At 47.3% G+C, this 15064-nt stretch overlaps 1 protein-coding gene across 1 annotated transcript in view; it reads left to right on the plus strand.

Moving 5' to 3' along the window:
* Positions 1 to 15064, plus strand: part of DDX31 (DEAD-box helicase 31) — a gene marked incomplete at its 5' end in the record, with an annotated part of 71845 nt that overhangs the window by 34033 nt on the left and 22748 nt on the right. The window contains 4 exon segments of the mRNA XM_079705802.1: positions 1098 to 1148; positions 2690 to 2829; positions 7825 to 7906; positions 14501 to 14612. Of these exon segments, the coding sequence (XP_079561928.1) occupies positions 1098 to 1148; positions 2690 to 2829; positions 7825 to 7906; positions 14501 to 14612 (385 nt within the window).

The following is a 15064-nucleotide window of genomic DNA, read 5'->3' on the forward strand; positions in this document are numbered from 1 at the left end:
CAGGGATGGATTGCTGGGAGATTGCGCAGGGTCAAAGGGCAAGTGCATATGTAATTTTGCTGGATATTACCAGATTCCCCACCATAGGGGTTTGTATTATTTTACATTCCCACCAGCAGCATATGAGGGACACAGCATCTTTTTTTTTTTTTTTTTTTTTTTTTTTGTGGTATGCGGGCCTCTCACTGTTGTGGCCTCTCCAGTTGCGGAGCACAGGCTCCGGACGTGCAGGCTCAGTGGCCATGGCTCACGGGCCCAACCGCTCCGCGGCACGTGGGATCTTCCCGGACCGGGGCACGAAGCCATGTCCCCTGCATCGGCAGGCGGACTCTCAACCACTGCGTCACCAGGGAAGCCCCACAGCATCTTTTTTGATCGTGGAACCGTATACTGTAATATGGTCTTGGAAAAGTAAAGCAGACCTGGATTTGAGGGCTAGCTCTGCTTCTTAGCTGTATGTGCCTGGACAAGTTACTTAATCTCTCTGAATCTTGGTTTCCTCTCTATCAAATGGGAGTAATAGTTGTCTGAGGCATTATTTTGACAATGAGTCAAGATAACGCAGGTAACATGCCCTCCACCGTGTCTGGTGTGTAGTGAGCGCTCAGTACCTGTTGGCTGGGGCTACTCTTGGTGTGACTTGTGCTTAGAGGTGAATGCCAGGTGTACCTTTATTGCCAAAGCCTGGAAGATTCCCATTTTCTAGTCTCTCTGCCAGAATGGCCAGAAACCAGAGAGCAGTCTTTGCTCTTGAGATGGCGACCAGCCGAAAAGAAAAGAAAAAAAATCTCCATTGCTTTTATACTTTTTGTCTGCCTGGCTGATGACTGTCTGATAATGACTTATTTCCGTTCTCAGGCCTGCGTGTAGACGACGTTCTCTTAGTGAAGTGGGCTGTGGCTGCCTCACCTGCGGGTTCTATAGAACTAGCCTCTAAATTGGAATTTTACCCACAGGTGGACGTCAGTGGGTTCCTGAAGTTGTGCACATTCCTGGGGGGTGAGCCCTCAGAGTTTGCATTAGATCATCAGATAGATCCATGACCCCAAAAAGGTTGAGAAAGTCTGTCCTAAGCCATATTCTTTTCTGTTTTGAAGGATGTTGCGGCTCGGGGCTTAGATCTCCCTCAAGTCACGTGGATTGTCCAGGTAATGTATTTAAGTCGTTAAGGTGCGAGCTTGAGGCCAGGATGTGTGGTCATGAGTCGGTGCATTGGCTTTAAGTAGAATAATTATTATCACCCTCTTCTTGGGTGCTGCCCTGGTCACCAGGCAGCAACCAGCCTGATCTGCACAGTTCTCCTGACATCTTTCCTTAACCCAGCGCACCTGACCACTGCAGCACAACCTGCAGACTGTACAGCCGTGGGAGGGAGCGGCAGGCTCCCCTGCTCGCAGACGAATGTGTGTCACACACAGAGTTTTCCGCAATCTGAAAATAACAGGAATTACCTGGGCCCCTGGGAGGCCTCATCGTGTCCAGAAGGCGATGGCTCAGCTGTCCTGAGCGCTGTGTCCATGCACATTGACCTGCAGGGGGCAGTTAAGGCCCTGACAGCACCTTACACATACCTCTAGCCTTAGATGCTTTGCCAGAGGGTAGAGGTGTTAGGACTCGTCTAGTGGTTTTAGTTTTGTCTTTTCTTTTCCTTAGTCTGCAGAGTGGTATTTTTAAGCCCTTCTGTACAGGGGCCAGGGGACATGGGCCCTGTTTACGTGAGTCATGGTTTATCCACATTTTAGTGGAATTGCATGCCTGTCACTAGCTAGGAAATCTCTGCTCACGGCACATGATGACTTTGCGACTAGAGGCATTGTGTCTTCTTTCCTGCTGTCCGTGGAGCAGATTTGAAATAGGAAGGCGAGGATGATTTTAACGTGCAGGAGGCCAGACACATATAATTGATCATTGAGAGCCGCCTTAGAATTGTGGGTGTTGATTGGTTGAATATGCCTGGCCTCCCATCATATTCTTGGCCCTCTGGTCTTTGATTCATGGAGCAGCAAAGAAGAAAAGGGCAGAATGGAGTACGGGGACAACGGGTGTTAACGACGACGACGTCATTGCCATAGAGAGCGTCCGTTCGCTGAGTTAGAGCGTTGGCCCTTCTGCCGGGTCAGGGACGCTGTCCGTGGGAGCGGAGGCATTTCCCTGCAGGAAGGGGAGCCTGCCTGTCAGCTGGCCCGCAGCTCTGCTCTGCTGGGGCTGGGTGGCCTGCAGCGAGGCGGTGGAGACCTGATTCCCTGTACCCTGTGCAGCGTCTTGCGTGGCCTCAGCCCCACTGCTCTGTCTACTGGGGAAGTAGGCCAAGGTCATGCGGCCATCCTGCGCAAGTTTGCGCCCACCTGCCTGCATTCTCACCTTGCCCAGTCACCTCAGTGAAAAGATGCAAATAGGAAAATGAAGAGACCTGTGGAGAAGTGAAATTAAATAGGAGATACCGGGACGAGAAGACGTCTCGTTTATCTGAAACTTGGCCACTGTTCCCGTTGGCATGTCGGAGCCTTGTTATTTCCAATGAAGCCAGGAGTTTCAGGGTTGAGTGACTTCTCCTTGTGACTGTGGTAGGGTAACCATAGCACCAGGATTTCATTCTTGGGATACCTGGAGGCAGGTGAGGGGTATTGCACTTCCAATTAATGGCAGTCCCTTGATCTGTGAATGCCTTCATTTTTGTTACCCTTTTTAGTACAACGCTCCGTCTTCACCTGCTGAATACATCCACCGGATTGGGAGAACCGCCCGGATTGGCTGCCATGGGAGCAGCCTGCTCATTTTGGCTCCTTCGGAGGCAGAATATGTCAACTCGTTGGCTTCTCACAAAATCAAGTGAGTCAGAAACACGGGGTTTCGGCTGATCTCACCTAATTAATTTTCTGTCGCTTCTTACAGTGGATGGGCCTTGTAAGCTGACGAGGAGCCATTAACCCTTGTGATCCCTAAGTGAGTCCCAGAATAGCCAGTGGCAAAGACTAAAACCCTTAACGCCATCAGCACATGACAGTTTTCATTGCGTTGCCATTCTAAGGCATAGAACGATCTGTTGCACTCTTTCTTTCAGGTAGAGGTCTGTGTTGCGTTACTCCTGCTGCAAAATCAGTGTGCGCCACCCACCCAGCCAGCTTCTCAAAGATCTCTCTTAGTCACCATTTTTGTTTCTTGCAGTTAATTAATGCTTAGGACCTTTAAAGTTGGAAAGAAAGAATGCTTTTGATTCTTTACACAACTCCCCCTCCCCCAGGAAAGGAAAACGAGGGAAGAATCCATTAGGGGCAGGTGAATTATGTACCACATGTTTGTGGCCAAGGCTGTCCAGCTGCTGTCTCGTATGCACCCAGTCAGATGGCAGCCTCTCACATCCCCCAGCATCAAGCCCCCAGTTCCAGCCCTGGGTCGGGGACTCCACAGGGCTCAGCAGCATGGAACCTTTGCCAGGGGCTTCCATCGAACCCCGATCTCCCCGAGGAAAGACAAAGCAAAGACAGAGGACAGCGGCTCGAGCTGGCCAGGGGTGATTGTGATGAAAGCAGAAAGCATCCACCTGGGCCACAGAAATGAGTTTGTTTAGTCATGTTTTCCATAAAATCTAAAGTAACAGGCTCTAAAAACGGGCTTCTAAAGGCATGCGGTTTTTCACACTGATCTACTTTCACGAGTTTCTTCTGCTCAGAGAAAGCACAGTGATGCATAGAATGTTTTTGGAGGCACAGGAAGAGCCGTGTGATGCCCAAGGTGGCGGCACGGTACACGCCGGGCCCAGGAGTGGCCCAGCTGCTCAGAAGCCACTCGGTGACTTCCCCTGTCCCCAGTCAGACTTCAACACTCTCAACACTCTTTCGAGATTGCTGGTGTGACCGTTCGTGGAATGAAGCTTTCTCAGAAAATGTGCTTCACACCCATCAGTGTTGGGGGAGGTGAGGACCCGCTCCCGATGAATTCAAGAGGGCAAAAATGGAGATGGTGTGGGTTTTCCTCTTACGTAATTCTCTCATCTTGATACAGCCTGTCAGTTGAAGGAGTGGTTTTTGTTTGTTTCAGGAAGACGTGCATCTCTTCTCTTACTTGTGAGAGAAAATCTCAGGTAGATCAGTCAGTCACGTTTCACCCGGAGCTCCATCTCCAGCTGGATTCTGAGTTCCCGGGGGCTGGAGGCCGCGTCACACTTCTCTCTGTGGCCCTTTCCGAGTCTAGGCAGCACCCGATCAAGCAGTTACACTCCAGAAATACAGGGGGGTCGAAATGAAAACCCGTCCCAGCGCCGTAGCTTTTTCCCTCTGTCCCGGCGATTCGTGTACGTGTGGAAGGTATTCTCAGAGGTGTGTTGTCCCACAGAGGAGGGACTCACTGCGCCTTGGCAGCCGCCTCTGCCTCCACGGCCCCCTCCTCCTCCCGTTCTAGACCCACAGGTTCACGTTCTCCCATTCCTCCCCGTCAGCAGCTCTCTCTGGTTGGCCTCCTGTGCTCGTTCACTGCGATGTGATCTCCTTGGAGAAATGGCTGCAGACAGTTCCGCAGTCACAGGGTGATGGTCCAGCACAGAGTCGTCAGCGTAGATGCCTCTGCCTCCCTCCCTCTCGTCATTGTTCTCAAATAAACGCCTTCCGGTTGGTTGCTATGGAAGGTTCAAATGTAAGCCTGAAATTGAAAAAGGGAAAATAATAATTAGCACCAACATGAATCATTGGTGAGCTGGGTATATTTTAAAGGTATAAAAAGGACAGCCCTTGGGACTTCCCTGGTGGCACAGTGGTTAAGAATCCGCCTGCCAATGCAGGGGACACGGGTTTGAGCCCTGGTCCGGGAGGATCCCACATGCTGTGGAGCAACTAAGCCCGTGCGCCACAACTACTGAGCCTAAGCTCTAGAGCCCGCGAGCCACAACGACTGAGCCCACGCACCGCAACTGCTGAACCCGTGCACCTAGAGCCCGTGCTCCACAACGAGAAGCCACTGCGGTGAGAAGCCCGCGCACCGCAACGAAGAGTAGCCCCCGCTCGCCACAGCTAGAGAAAGCCCGTGCGCAGCAGTGAAAACCCAATGCAGCCAAAAATAAATAAATAAATAAATAAATAAATTTATTAAAAAAAGAAAAGACAGTCCTCCCTTCTGATGATCTTTTCTGGAAAAAGAGCCCGTAGCATTCATGGGAAATTCAGCATAAGGTTCACATTCAGGAGAGAACTCAGTGCTGCCAGAGACTCAGGGAGGAAGTTCACAAGGACGAAGACTGGGAAATACTGCGAGGGAGAGATTTGGGCCTTCTGTGCCCTAAGGATGTTCTTACAGGGGTGTAAGAACATTCATTTAAGGGGCAGAGAGTTCTGTAGGAGTCCAGTCTCACTGGCTTCTGCCCTGAAAATTCACCTATTGAAGTGCCTGGTCCTGAACCACCACCGGCTGCTTCACCGGTGAGACGTAGTCAACCCGAGTAATGATCACATCTGTCGCTACGCTACTGCCGTGCGTTACACTTGCTGATTTCTGTTTGAGGAAGGGCTGTATGTTGGGGATCTATATATAAACTGTTTCTTTGACTTAATACAAAAAACTAAATCTAATAAGAACTAATTACAAAGTATGCCACGGAAAGAGGCAGACTTGAAGATTCTTGGAATATAAAAGGTACACGTCTAAATATCAAAAAAAGGAGGAAGACGTGTGTGCCTGTTTGGTGCCTAAGAACCTGAGAGCCAGGCAGCGGGCTGCTGGGACGGCTGATGAATTACAGAGAAGATTCAGGAAGGCAGGCGGAGGCTCTCAGCAGCAAGGGCCATCGCCGCCCGCCCCCATACCCCCAGCGCGTGGAACTCGCCCTGACAGTTTAATTTAGCAGGGCAAGAGACAGGTGCCCCGGGCCGCTTCGCCTCTGTCTGAATGCTCAGGACTTTGTCTCTGCAGGCTTCTGACTTCTTGGTATTTGCCAACTTCTTCACTTTTTCCCACTTCTCCTTTAAACGTGTTTCTAATGAAAGTCATCATTGGTTTATTAAAATGTAAATGCTTCCTCGAAATGTGTTATTTCTTAGACCAGGCATAAGACAGTTAGTTCCTTGAATTTATTTAGCTGCCTCTCTTCATAGTGAGGTGGGATGATTCAGGTTTGTTGATAGAACCATAAATAAGCAGAGTAGATGTGCTTTGTTCCTCAGAAGCAGTGATTTCTTAGACTAGGAGGAAAAGGCCCTTTTAAACTGTAAATCACTCCAGTTCAGTCCCATCTCCTGTTCACTTAGGGTAGATGGTCCCCCAACATTATCATATGGACACATACAGCATACGAGCCGTGCCCTGGCTGAAGGTCAACATTTGAGAAAACTCTGCCTTTCTGTGGCATATTTAGTTCTTTGTATCCCTGGCTGCGAATGCCATTATACCTATTTTCTTTCTCCCCACTTCAAGATCTGACCCCAGGTTCTTATGTTGCTTTTACTTTTGTATTTCTTCTTTTTTTTTTTCCTCAAGAAAAAAAGTGATGAATAAAGGCAGGTCAGCTAGAAAAAGGAAAAGGCAGGGCTGGGCTCTGATTTTTACCTTCCTTCAGCTTTCCAGGCATAAATGAGATGCAAATTCAGTAGCCGTAACATTTCTCTCCCATATGAAAAACAGAGTTTCCAGGAAACCACGAACATTTCCCGCCCCCCCACCCCCGCACCTCTACACTCGTGGTATGTACTCCGCATTCTCTGGTTGACTCTGTAAAAATATTTTCCGAATCCACGTGGCTGTGAGCTGGCAGCGAAGAAAGAACGGTGAGGGCTGGGGGCTGGGGGTGTACGGGGAAGCGGTGACACAGCTCAGGCAGATCATGTCAGAGACATGACATGTTCATTCATAGCTTTGTCAGAGTCACCTTTGGGGGAAAGTCACCTTTGTCTTCTCCCACAGAAGAGGCTGCCATTCATGTTTTAATTTGCTGTTACATTTAGGAAAAAAAAACCACAACAACATACAAGAAAATCATTTACCTTTTTATGATCTGTTTTTCTCCCCCAGAGCTCCTCCCTCCCTCTTCCTCTCTCCCTGGGGAGTCTTTTCCCTCCTTGCCTCTAACACAGGACTCTGCCACGTGCCCTTCCTGGGGCGAAGGCTGGGGCCTTCCAGAACCGTGGGGGACAGTGGGCTGTCCAGACTCCCCTGCCAGGCAGCTTGGAGTGTCTTATTCTGGCTGCTGACGGCTTCTGTTCACAAGGGAAGCCTGAGTTCTGGTTTCAGCCATTCATTCGCATGTAGCTCTAGATTCACCAGAGATCATTTGGTCCTCACCTCTGAATAATTAAGAGACGAGAGCAGCAAAGATCCCTCAGGGTAGATTAGGAGAGAGTTCTGGTGCCAGGATGGGCTATGGGCGTTGGTCACCTGTTTACCTTCACTCAGGTGTTTGGTTACGCCCCACAGTTAAGGGTCTTCAGCCACCTCCTTCCTTTAAGTATGAAACTAAAGGGACTGTTGGAAATGTTTTTTTAGTTTGTCTTCTACTCAAGTCACGGTCATCTATCTATAAGCAGGCCTATTTATTTAGTGTTCCAGATTTACTAAGAAATAATGACATGATCCCTATAGAGGAAATTCTAAATGTAGCCTTTGTAAATGTATCAGGCAGGAAAGAAATTGTTGGGGATATTACCCTGTCTGTCCCTTTAATATCATAGAGGGCCCCTTCCTTCCAAATTCCTGAAGGTTTAGGAAAACATTCCCTTTCCCTGACCAAGTGTTGCTTCTCCTTTATATCCAGTTAGCCTGAGGAGAGGCCAGTTTTATGCATCAAGATTCCAAATGTTTTTGAAAGGACAAAAGGTTTACCTCGATATGCCCTTCCTTTTACAGTGTTTCTGAGATAAAGATGGAAGATATTTTGTCTGTTCTGACACGGGATGATTGTTTTAAAGGGAGACGATGGGGAAGCCAGGTGAGTTTTATTATTTATCGTGCTTGCTGCTAACAGACGTGACGCATTTCCTGATTTGGGGAAGCAGTGATTCTGAGTATGGGGCAGTTACTGCCTCTGTCAAGTAAAACGTGTATTTTAAGGACCATGAACATTAGGTGAGGCCTCATCTTGATGGTGTTTTTTCTGCCTTTGCTCCTGGACATGTTTGCTGGGCTCATCCAGTTAATGGGCTCCAGTCCATCCTGCGCGTCTGCCAGGCGGCAGCAAGCTCCCCAGAAAGGAGGGCTCATCCCGGGCCAGAATGAGTCTGGAGGCAGCGTTACACACTCAGCCCTGGTGGTCCCCCTCCAGATTATCAACAAGGACGCCTGGCTAGACCCGTCCACCCGGGACAGCATGGAAAAAATAAATAGCTCGGAATCTCCGTTCGGACACACTTAGTTCATCCATTTTTTAACGTTCGCTATACACAGAGGAAGAGTGAAGTTGAGATCATTAAGAAGAAACATTTTTATTATCCGCGCAGTTCCGTATGGAGATCCTGAGCAGTTGCAGACAGGCCGGGACATCCTCTGCTGCTCCTTTTCCGAGGCTTCCCCCCTGCTCGGAATCACTGCCCCGCCTCCGCCCCCCACTCTGCCGCGTTACTCAGTGTCTCACGTGTACTTGTCAGTGTGTGTGTAATGATGTTGCTGTGTGTAATTTCGTCCATGAAATTTTAATTATTTGGATATTTTACATTTCTTTTCTGATGCCTGAGGATAGACTGGAAAGTCAGAGCCAAATAGATCAGGTTTAAGAGTTTCTTTTATGCATTAGTATGTGTCTTTATTTGGATCAATATTCTCCCTGAGGCAAGGACTCCATCTGGCTGACCCCGACTTAAGTTCTGTTCCAGAGAGTACCTCCGGAAATGTATCTAAGAAAAGGAGAGGAAATAATCAAGTGTCTGTTACCGCAGCGTGTGTTCCAGACTTGGGACTGTGCTAAGCTCTTTACACGCTTGGTCCCGTTCCATCCTCTCAGCAGCCCTATGAGGCAGATGTTACTGTCCCACTTTATAGATGAGAAAACCGAGGCTTAGAGAGCTGAAGGAACATTCACGAGGGCACAATAACCATTGATTCTCCTGGTGTGAAAGCAGGCCATCTCACTTCAAAGCACCTGTGCTTCACCATGTACCAGTAAGCCTCTGTTAGTATTAGTTAAGCCAGGAAATTGGAACTAAAGTGCTTGTTAAATTGGGTAACGTTAGCCATTTTCATAAAGGTGAAATTTGGTCAGTAAACGGTACCACAGCAAAGATCCCCGTGAACAAGAAAGCAATTAAGGACTCAATTGATCAACACATTATTTTCAGTGATATTTCATCATAGAACAACCAGGGCACACGGGACTTTGGACCATCCCATATTATCGATAGTCTGTTGTCAAGGGAACTGACCAGAAATGAGACACTCATTGGTCTCGGCACACTTCTCTGTCCTTTGGAAACTACTGCAAATTCTAGTTGGCGGGGGGGCGGGTGGAAACGTGGGATGGGGGGCGGTGGTTTTCTGGGTTTTTTGTTTTGGTTTTTTTGGTTTTTTTTTTTTCAAATGTTCCCACAGCTATTTAATTATAGCCCCGGGACAGCTACGTGGGATAAGCAGGGGCACTTCGGCGGCATGTAGCAGCAGAGTGGTCAGGAGCATGGCCTCAGGGCCCAGTTCCTCATCTTACCAGCTGTGTGGCTTTGAGCCAGTACTGGACCTTCCGAAGGTTCATGAGTACATTTCTTCATGTGTACAATTGAGATAATATTAGTATTCTCAGAAGGAGATTGGAAGGTTGAGTAGGAAATAACATGCAAGTCCCAACACAGGTACCAAAGGGTATTCATTATTACTACTATTATTATTTTGTTACATCAGTTAGTAGCAGATGTGGAATTAAAGTCCAGACTCATTGACATGAAGCCCAGCGCCTTTTTTTGCTGTTTCACACTAAGTGGAAAATTGGCATCTGCCTGCTCTCCAGAAATAAGAGCAAGCCACAAAATTACAAAATGAGATGGTAAAGGTTTGAATAATCTAGTCTTACACTGTTTCCAGGACCGGCTTTAGGGTCAGCATTTACCCCCTGAACACAGCCCAGTTCTCTCCCGGGCACCGATGGTCGTGTGCCCCTGCGTGTCTCTGGGGAAGCTGTGGACGGGTGCAGGGCCCCTCCGGCAGGACGCTTCCCCAGAGCAAGAGAACGTTCCCCCTGCTCTTTCGGGGAACAAGCCACAGCCATTCTGTTAACATCCGCCCTTCTGTGGCCTGGCAGCCCCGGTTCCTCTCCTTAAGCCTTTTCTGTGGCCTGAGGCCAGCCTTGAAGACTGGCTGGGGCTTGAGGAGCCTTCATAAGATTGTGGGTGAGAGCTGGGGCCCAGAGTCGGACAGACCTGGGTTCGAGTCCTTGCTTTATAGCCAGTCGTTCTGCAGCCTTGAGCAGACTATCTCCTCCTCCCCAGCCTCAGTTTTCCCATATGGAGAATGAGGACAGCGCGAGTACCCACCCTGGAGGGTTGCGGTGAGGTTTAAATAAAATGAGGCCCAGCATGCTCTGCACACTCTGGGCCATGTGAGCTCACCTCAGCCCTGAGTTGCTGCTCAGATGAACAGGATGTTTTGATATTTTTAAGGTCTGGTGGTCTTTGGTTTTAAAAAGAAAAAGTGCTAATCAAGGTTGGGCTTTCACTGACACCAAAATAACCGGTTAACTTAGAAAACTCAAGTAATCATGCCAGGTTCTAGATGTCACGTCCATAAACACCACCTGTTTGACCAAATTTACCTTTAAGTCAGAGGACAAAGAAAAATGAAACTAAATTGACTTCATTACTAATTATCTCAGATAAACAGCCTGCAAGAGTATATTATGTGCATGCCTCATGTGAATAGTAAAGAGAATCAAGTAAATGCTGGCTACAACTTTTAATTCTGGGTGTTCTTTTACAGGTTTTTTTGTCTTTTTAAAAAAACTTTATTTATTTATTTATTTTTGGCTGCGTTGGGTCTTAGTTGCGCACGGGCTTTCTCTAGTTGCGACAAGTGGGGCTACTCTTTGTTGCAGTTTGCGGGCTTCTCATTGCGGTGGCTTCTCTTATTGCAGAGCACGGGCTCTAGGCGTGCGGGCTTCAGTAGTTGTGACACGTGGGCTCGGTAGTTGTGGCTCGCGGGCTCTAGAGTGCAGGCTCAGTAGCTGTGGCACATGGACTTAGTTGCTCTGTGGCATGTGGGGTCTTCCCGGACCAGAGCTCGAACTCGTGTCCCCTGCATTGACAGGCGGCTTCTTAACCACTGCGCCACCAGAGAAGTCCCTTAATTCTGTTTAAAATACAGTATGTCTTAATTGGTATCCTCAATGTGGGCAGTTCTCTCTGGCACACAGGCTGGTGCCGGACAGATGAATGTGGGCTCAGTAGCTGGGCCTTCTCCACACCGAGCCAGACACCTCATCATAATGCCCGTCTTCACCCAGCTTGGTTGAAGGCCATTGTAAATGTCCTTTGGCGTATACATTTTGGGGCTTCTGTGAACAGAACGCAAGCGAGTGAAGCATCTGTAAAATGTATATTTCATATTTAGGTATATAAAATATATATAGCTACGTCTGGGTGCGCGAATGTTCAGCCACCTACAAAGAGAATAAATTTGATCTTTCAACTTGACTGGGAAGCGCTCAGAAGGTTCTAGGGACCGTGGGGGTAAAACTCAGCTTGGCAATAAAATGATTAAAACAAAATCCTTCCATTTAGTTTAAAAATGCCTTAGAAGTTGGCGATTTCAAGACACATGCTTCAAATAACCACCCCCCGCCACCCCGCCCAACTGCTACCACCTAAAACTTTGTACAACAAAAATAATCCAGCCCAGCTGTCTTAGACTCATCTGTTGCCTCTCGATAGGCGTGAATTTTCATCTTCACAGTATAAACACAAACCCAAACATGATTTTCCTAAAAGTTTTTTTGCCCTATGAAATACGCCTGTAAACTCACCCTAACAAAAAGCTCACTGGCATGGTGAGAGATTAAAATAAGATCACAAGCCCCTAGACTAGTTTTTGTGGATTGTCTCTTTTCTCCAAGATCAGTGGGGTCTTTACAGAAAAAGGATATTGAGTGCATCTAGGCCTTTGGAGATGTTATTTTTGTAGACGACCCACAGTCTGCTAGTTGCAAGTTGCTTCATGAAGCAGGACTAAGTCTGCATCTTTGAGAGTGGGAGAGCCCCACCCGGTCCTGCGGGATGTGCCCTCCGGGGTCTGACCCCCTCTCATTATGGGAGCATTTACCTGTCTGGGGCTGAGCCAGCACTGCATGACTTTGCTCCCTGTGTCTTCAGTTTAAATTCAGACTGTCCTCCCAAGAAGACAGCTGAAAAATACTCATTCTCAAGAGGGGCAATTTTAAAATAAAGTATTTCTGGAAGTGGCGGGGTAAGACCTGCTTTCTCCTAAGTATATTATGTTTTCTGCCATTAACTTTTTCTTATATTCTACTAAAGTGACCTCATCATTTCAAACATGTGAACCTAGTTTTATCGCGTTTTTTCTACGTATTTCACTGTGAGTATACACACTCACATTATATGTATGTGTATATGTAATTTTTTTTTTTTTTGGTTGGGAAGAAAAGATACCTCATTTTGAAACCTAAAGGGGGAAATAAGAAAAGCCCTTTGTAATATATTGCCATATTATCACTAAATCCCCTGACAGTTGTGACACAGAAGCAAGTCACCTGTCACTTAAGCTTGAGGTCTCTTTAATTTTCTCCTGGAATTCGCACCAGGCTGTCTTTAATTTGAGGCCTTTATTGGAATTCTGAAACCTCTCTGCCTCCCTGGCTCTCAGATCTATTCTGAGAGCTGTTACAGAATGTATACAATAACCAACACAGGGATTCGAGAGGGCTGCAGCTCTGTTTATTTAACACTCTAGAGGGATTTTTGTGCTTATTCGGTCCTGGCTGCCCGGCTTTCAATATCGCTTTGACAACCATTCTGCCCTTCTCATTAATTTTAAACAGTTAAAACACAGGAAAAAGAGGAAAAAGTTTTCATTATTAAAGTGCTTTACTTTTTAATAACAGAGGATTCTGTCCGCCAGGGGAAAGGGCATCCTTGCTAATTTCACATTCATATTAAAAAAAAAAAAACGCAAGGAAGGTGACAGTTTCGCTGCTGAGGTGGCTTAACGAAAAGAGGGCAGCAAAAAGAAAAGTTTGCATTTCACATCAGTTAAGAGGGTAAAAAAAAAAAATCCTTGTTAATGACAACAGCAAATGTCCACTTTCGTAATACAGCTCCTGAGTGACTTTTCTCTTGACATTTGAGTGGATAAAACCCTTAGGGGGACCATGTACCGTGAAATCAGATAGACTGTCATCAACCAAACAGGTAGCAGGAATGATTTGACTAAACTAAAAACGTTTTCAGGTTGTTAAGTCTCTATTAACACAGAGACGAACGTCTCTCCGAAGAAGGAGGCTTTTTCCTCTCCTCCCTTTATTCTTTCTGCGGCAGCTTTAAATGTGAAAAAGACCGGGGTGGGGGGTTAGGGTCGATCAGCCAGACCCAGGGGCTCGCACCCTGTCCTCTACAGGAGTTAAAAGGATCATGAGCTGGGTCTCCCGCTGGTGAGACCCACACTGGGGGGTGAGTGTGGGTAGAGCTTAATTAGCACCATCCAAAGAATCAACATCTTCGGGGAGGCACATTAGCCAGATCGGGTTCTTTTGGATCTTGGTTTCACGTTGAATAGAAAGCATTCGTGTTAAGATACAGGAAACAAAAGCCACTTGTTTTTAGGGGGATATAAAGAAAGGAAATCTTTTCTCTGGGGTTGCTAAAGGCTGAAAAGAAAAGTTTTTATCTTCCTAATATTTTCCATCTGTAAGGTCTTTTATGCAGACAGATGTGAGTTCTTACAGAGGGACTGTTGGCTGCAAAGATCCACGCCGTCCTCTTGAATGTGGTTTGCTGGAGCAGCCCACTCCTCAGTGGGTTCCTGGGAACTCAGCACAGAGGTCTGGGCTGAAAGAGTGAATCTGAAACACTCAAGAGTCTGAACCTCCTAGGAATGAGGAAGCATGCTCTAGGATTCAAGGACAGCCTCACCTGTGGTCAGGTGACTGTGGGATGCTCTTAGACAGGAATGGCCAGGCTGCCACCGATGAGTATAAGGCAGGGGAGGAGGTTGAAGACCTAAGCAGGCCATGCAAGATTCCTTTAAAACCTGCTTGTGTCCGGTGACGTTTTAAATGCCTGAATTGGACTTGGAAAATTCCGAAGTGTCTCCAATAGACTTTGATTTTGAACATGAGTCATAAGAGGCCAGGAAGAAAAGTAAATAAGTAAATAAAGGAGAGACATGATCCGCTGCCTCACCAAGCCATCCTCATCTTTGCTTGACTTTAGCGTCTGTCTCGCTCCCTTTTTTTCCCTAGTAATATTGAAAGGATTACCCTTGTTGGCCCCTCTGTGGTTACTGGGTGATTTTACTGTTATTAAATCTGTTATAAACTGCTTCATTATTCCTGACTCTGACTGTCTCTCCTTTAATCCTTCCGTCACCCTCCCAGAAACCCCACCCCGTCGGCCCCCAGGGAATCCGAGAGCGAGCCACGGTCTTGCAGACAGTATTTGAAGATTACGTGCACTCCAGTGAGAGGACGGTCTCCGGGGCCAAGAAAGGTTGGTCGATCCCTTAGGTGATTGTGGATGGATAACCCAGGAGGGCATCGTCCCCACCTCCACCTGCACGCCCCCCAGACAGGTTGAGAGGCCAACCAGGCGTCTTTGCTCACCAGCAAAAGCCTTCAATCTCCCTAATTCTGCAGGGTTTGGAAGCAGGCACGGAAGGCTTTAAAGTGATATTAAATGTTAATTTCATCCTTCCCCGTGTTTTGCACAAATGAGGCTTTACCTTGGCTTACATCAGGACTAGAGCTTTGACCTAGCAACCTCGATCTCAGGGATCCATTCTTCTCTTTCTTTGAAAACCAGATAGAAGAGATATGACATGTCAGTAGAAATAGTTGTAGAGATGGAAATTAGAGATGAAGGCAAGGGCTGGAATTATTAGACCAAAGCAGTTCCTATCTGAAAGTACAAAGAAAAATGAGAAAGAACAGTGCTGAGGAAGG

The sequence above is a fragment of the Hyperoodon ampullatus genome (assembly GCF_949752795.1).
Source record: "Hyperoodon ampullatus genome assembly, chromosome: 6".
NCBI classification, from domain to species: domain Eukaryota; kingdom Metazoa; phylum Chordata; class Mammalia; order Artiodactyla; family Ziphiidae; genus Hyperoodon; species Hyperoodon ampullatus.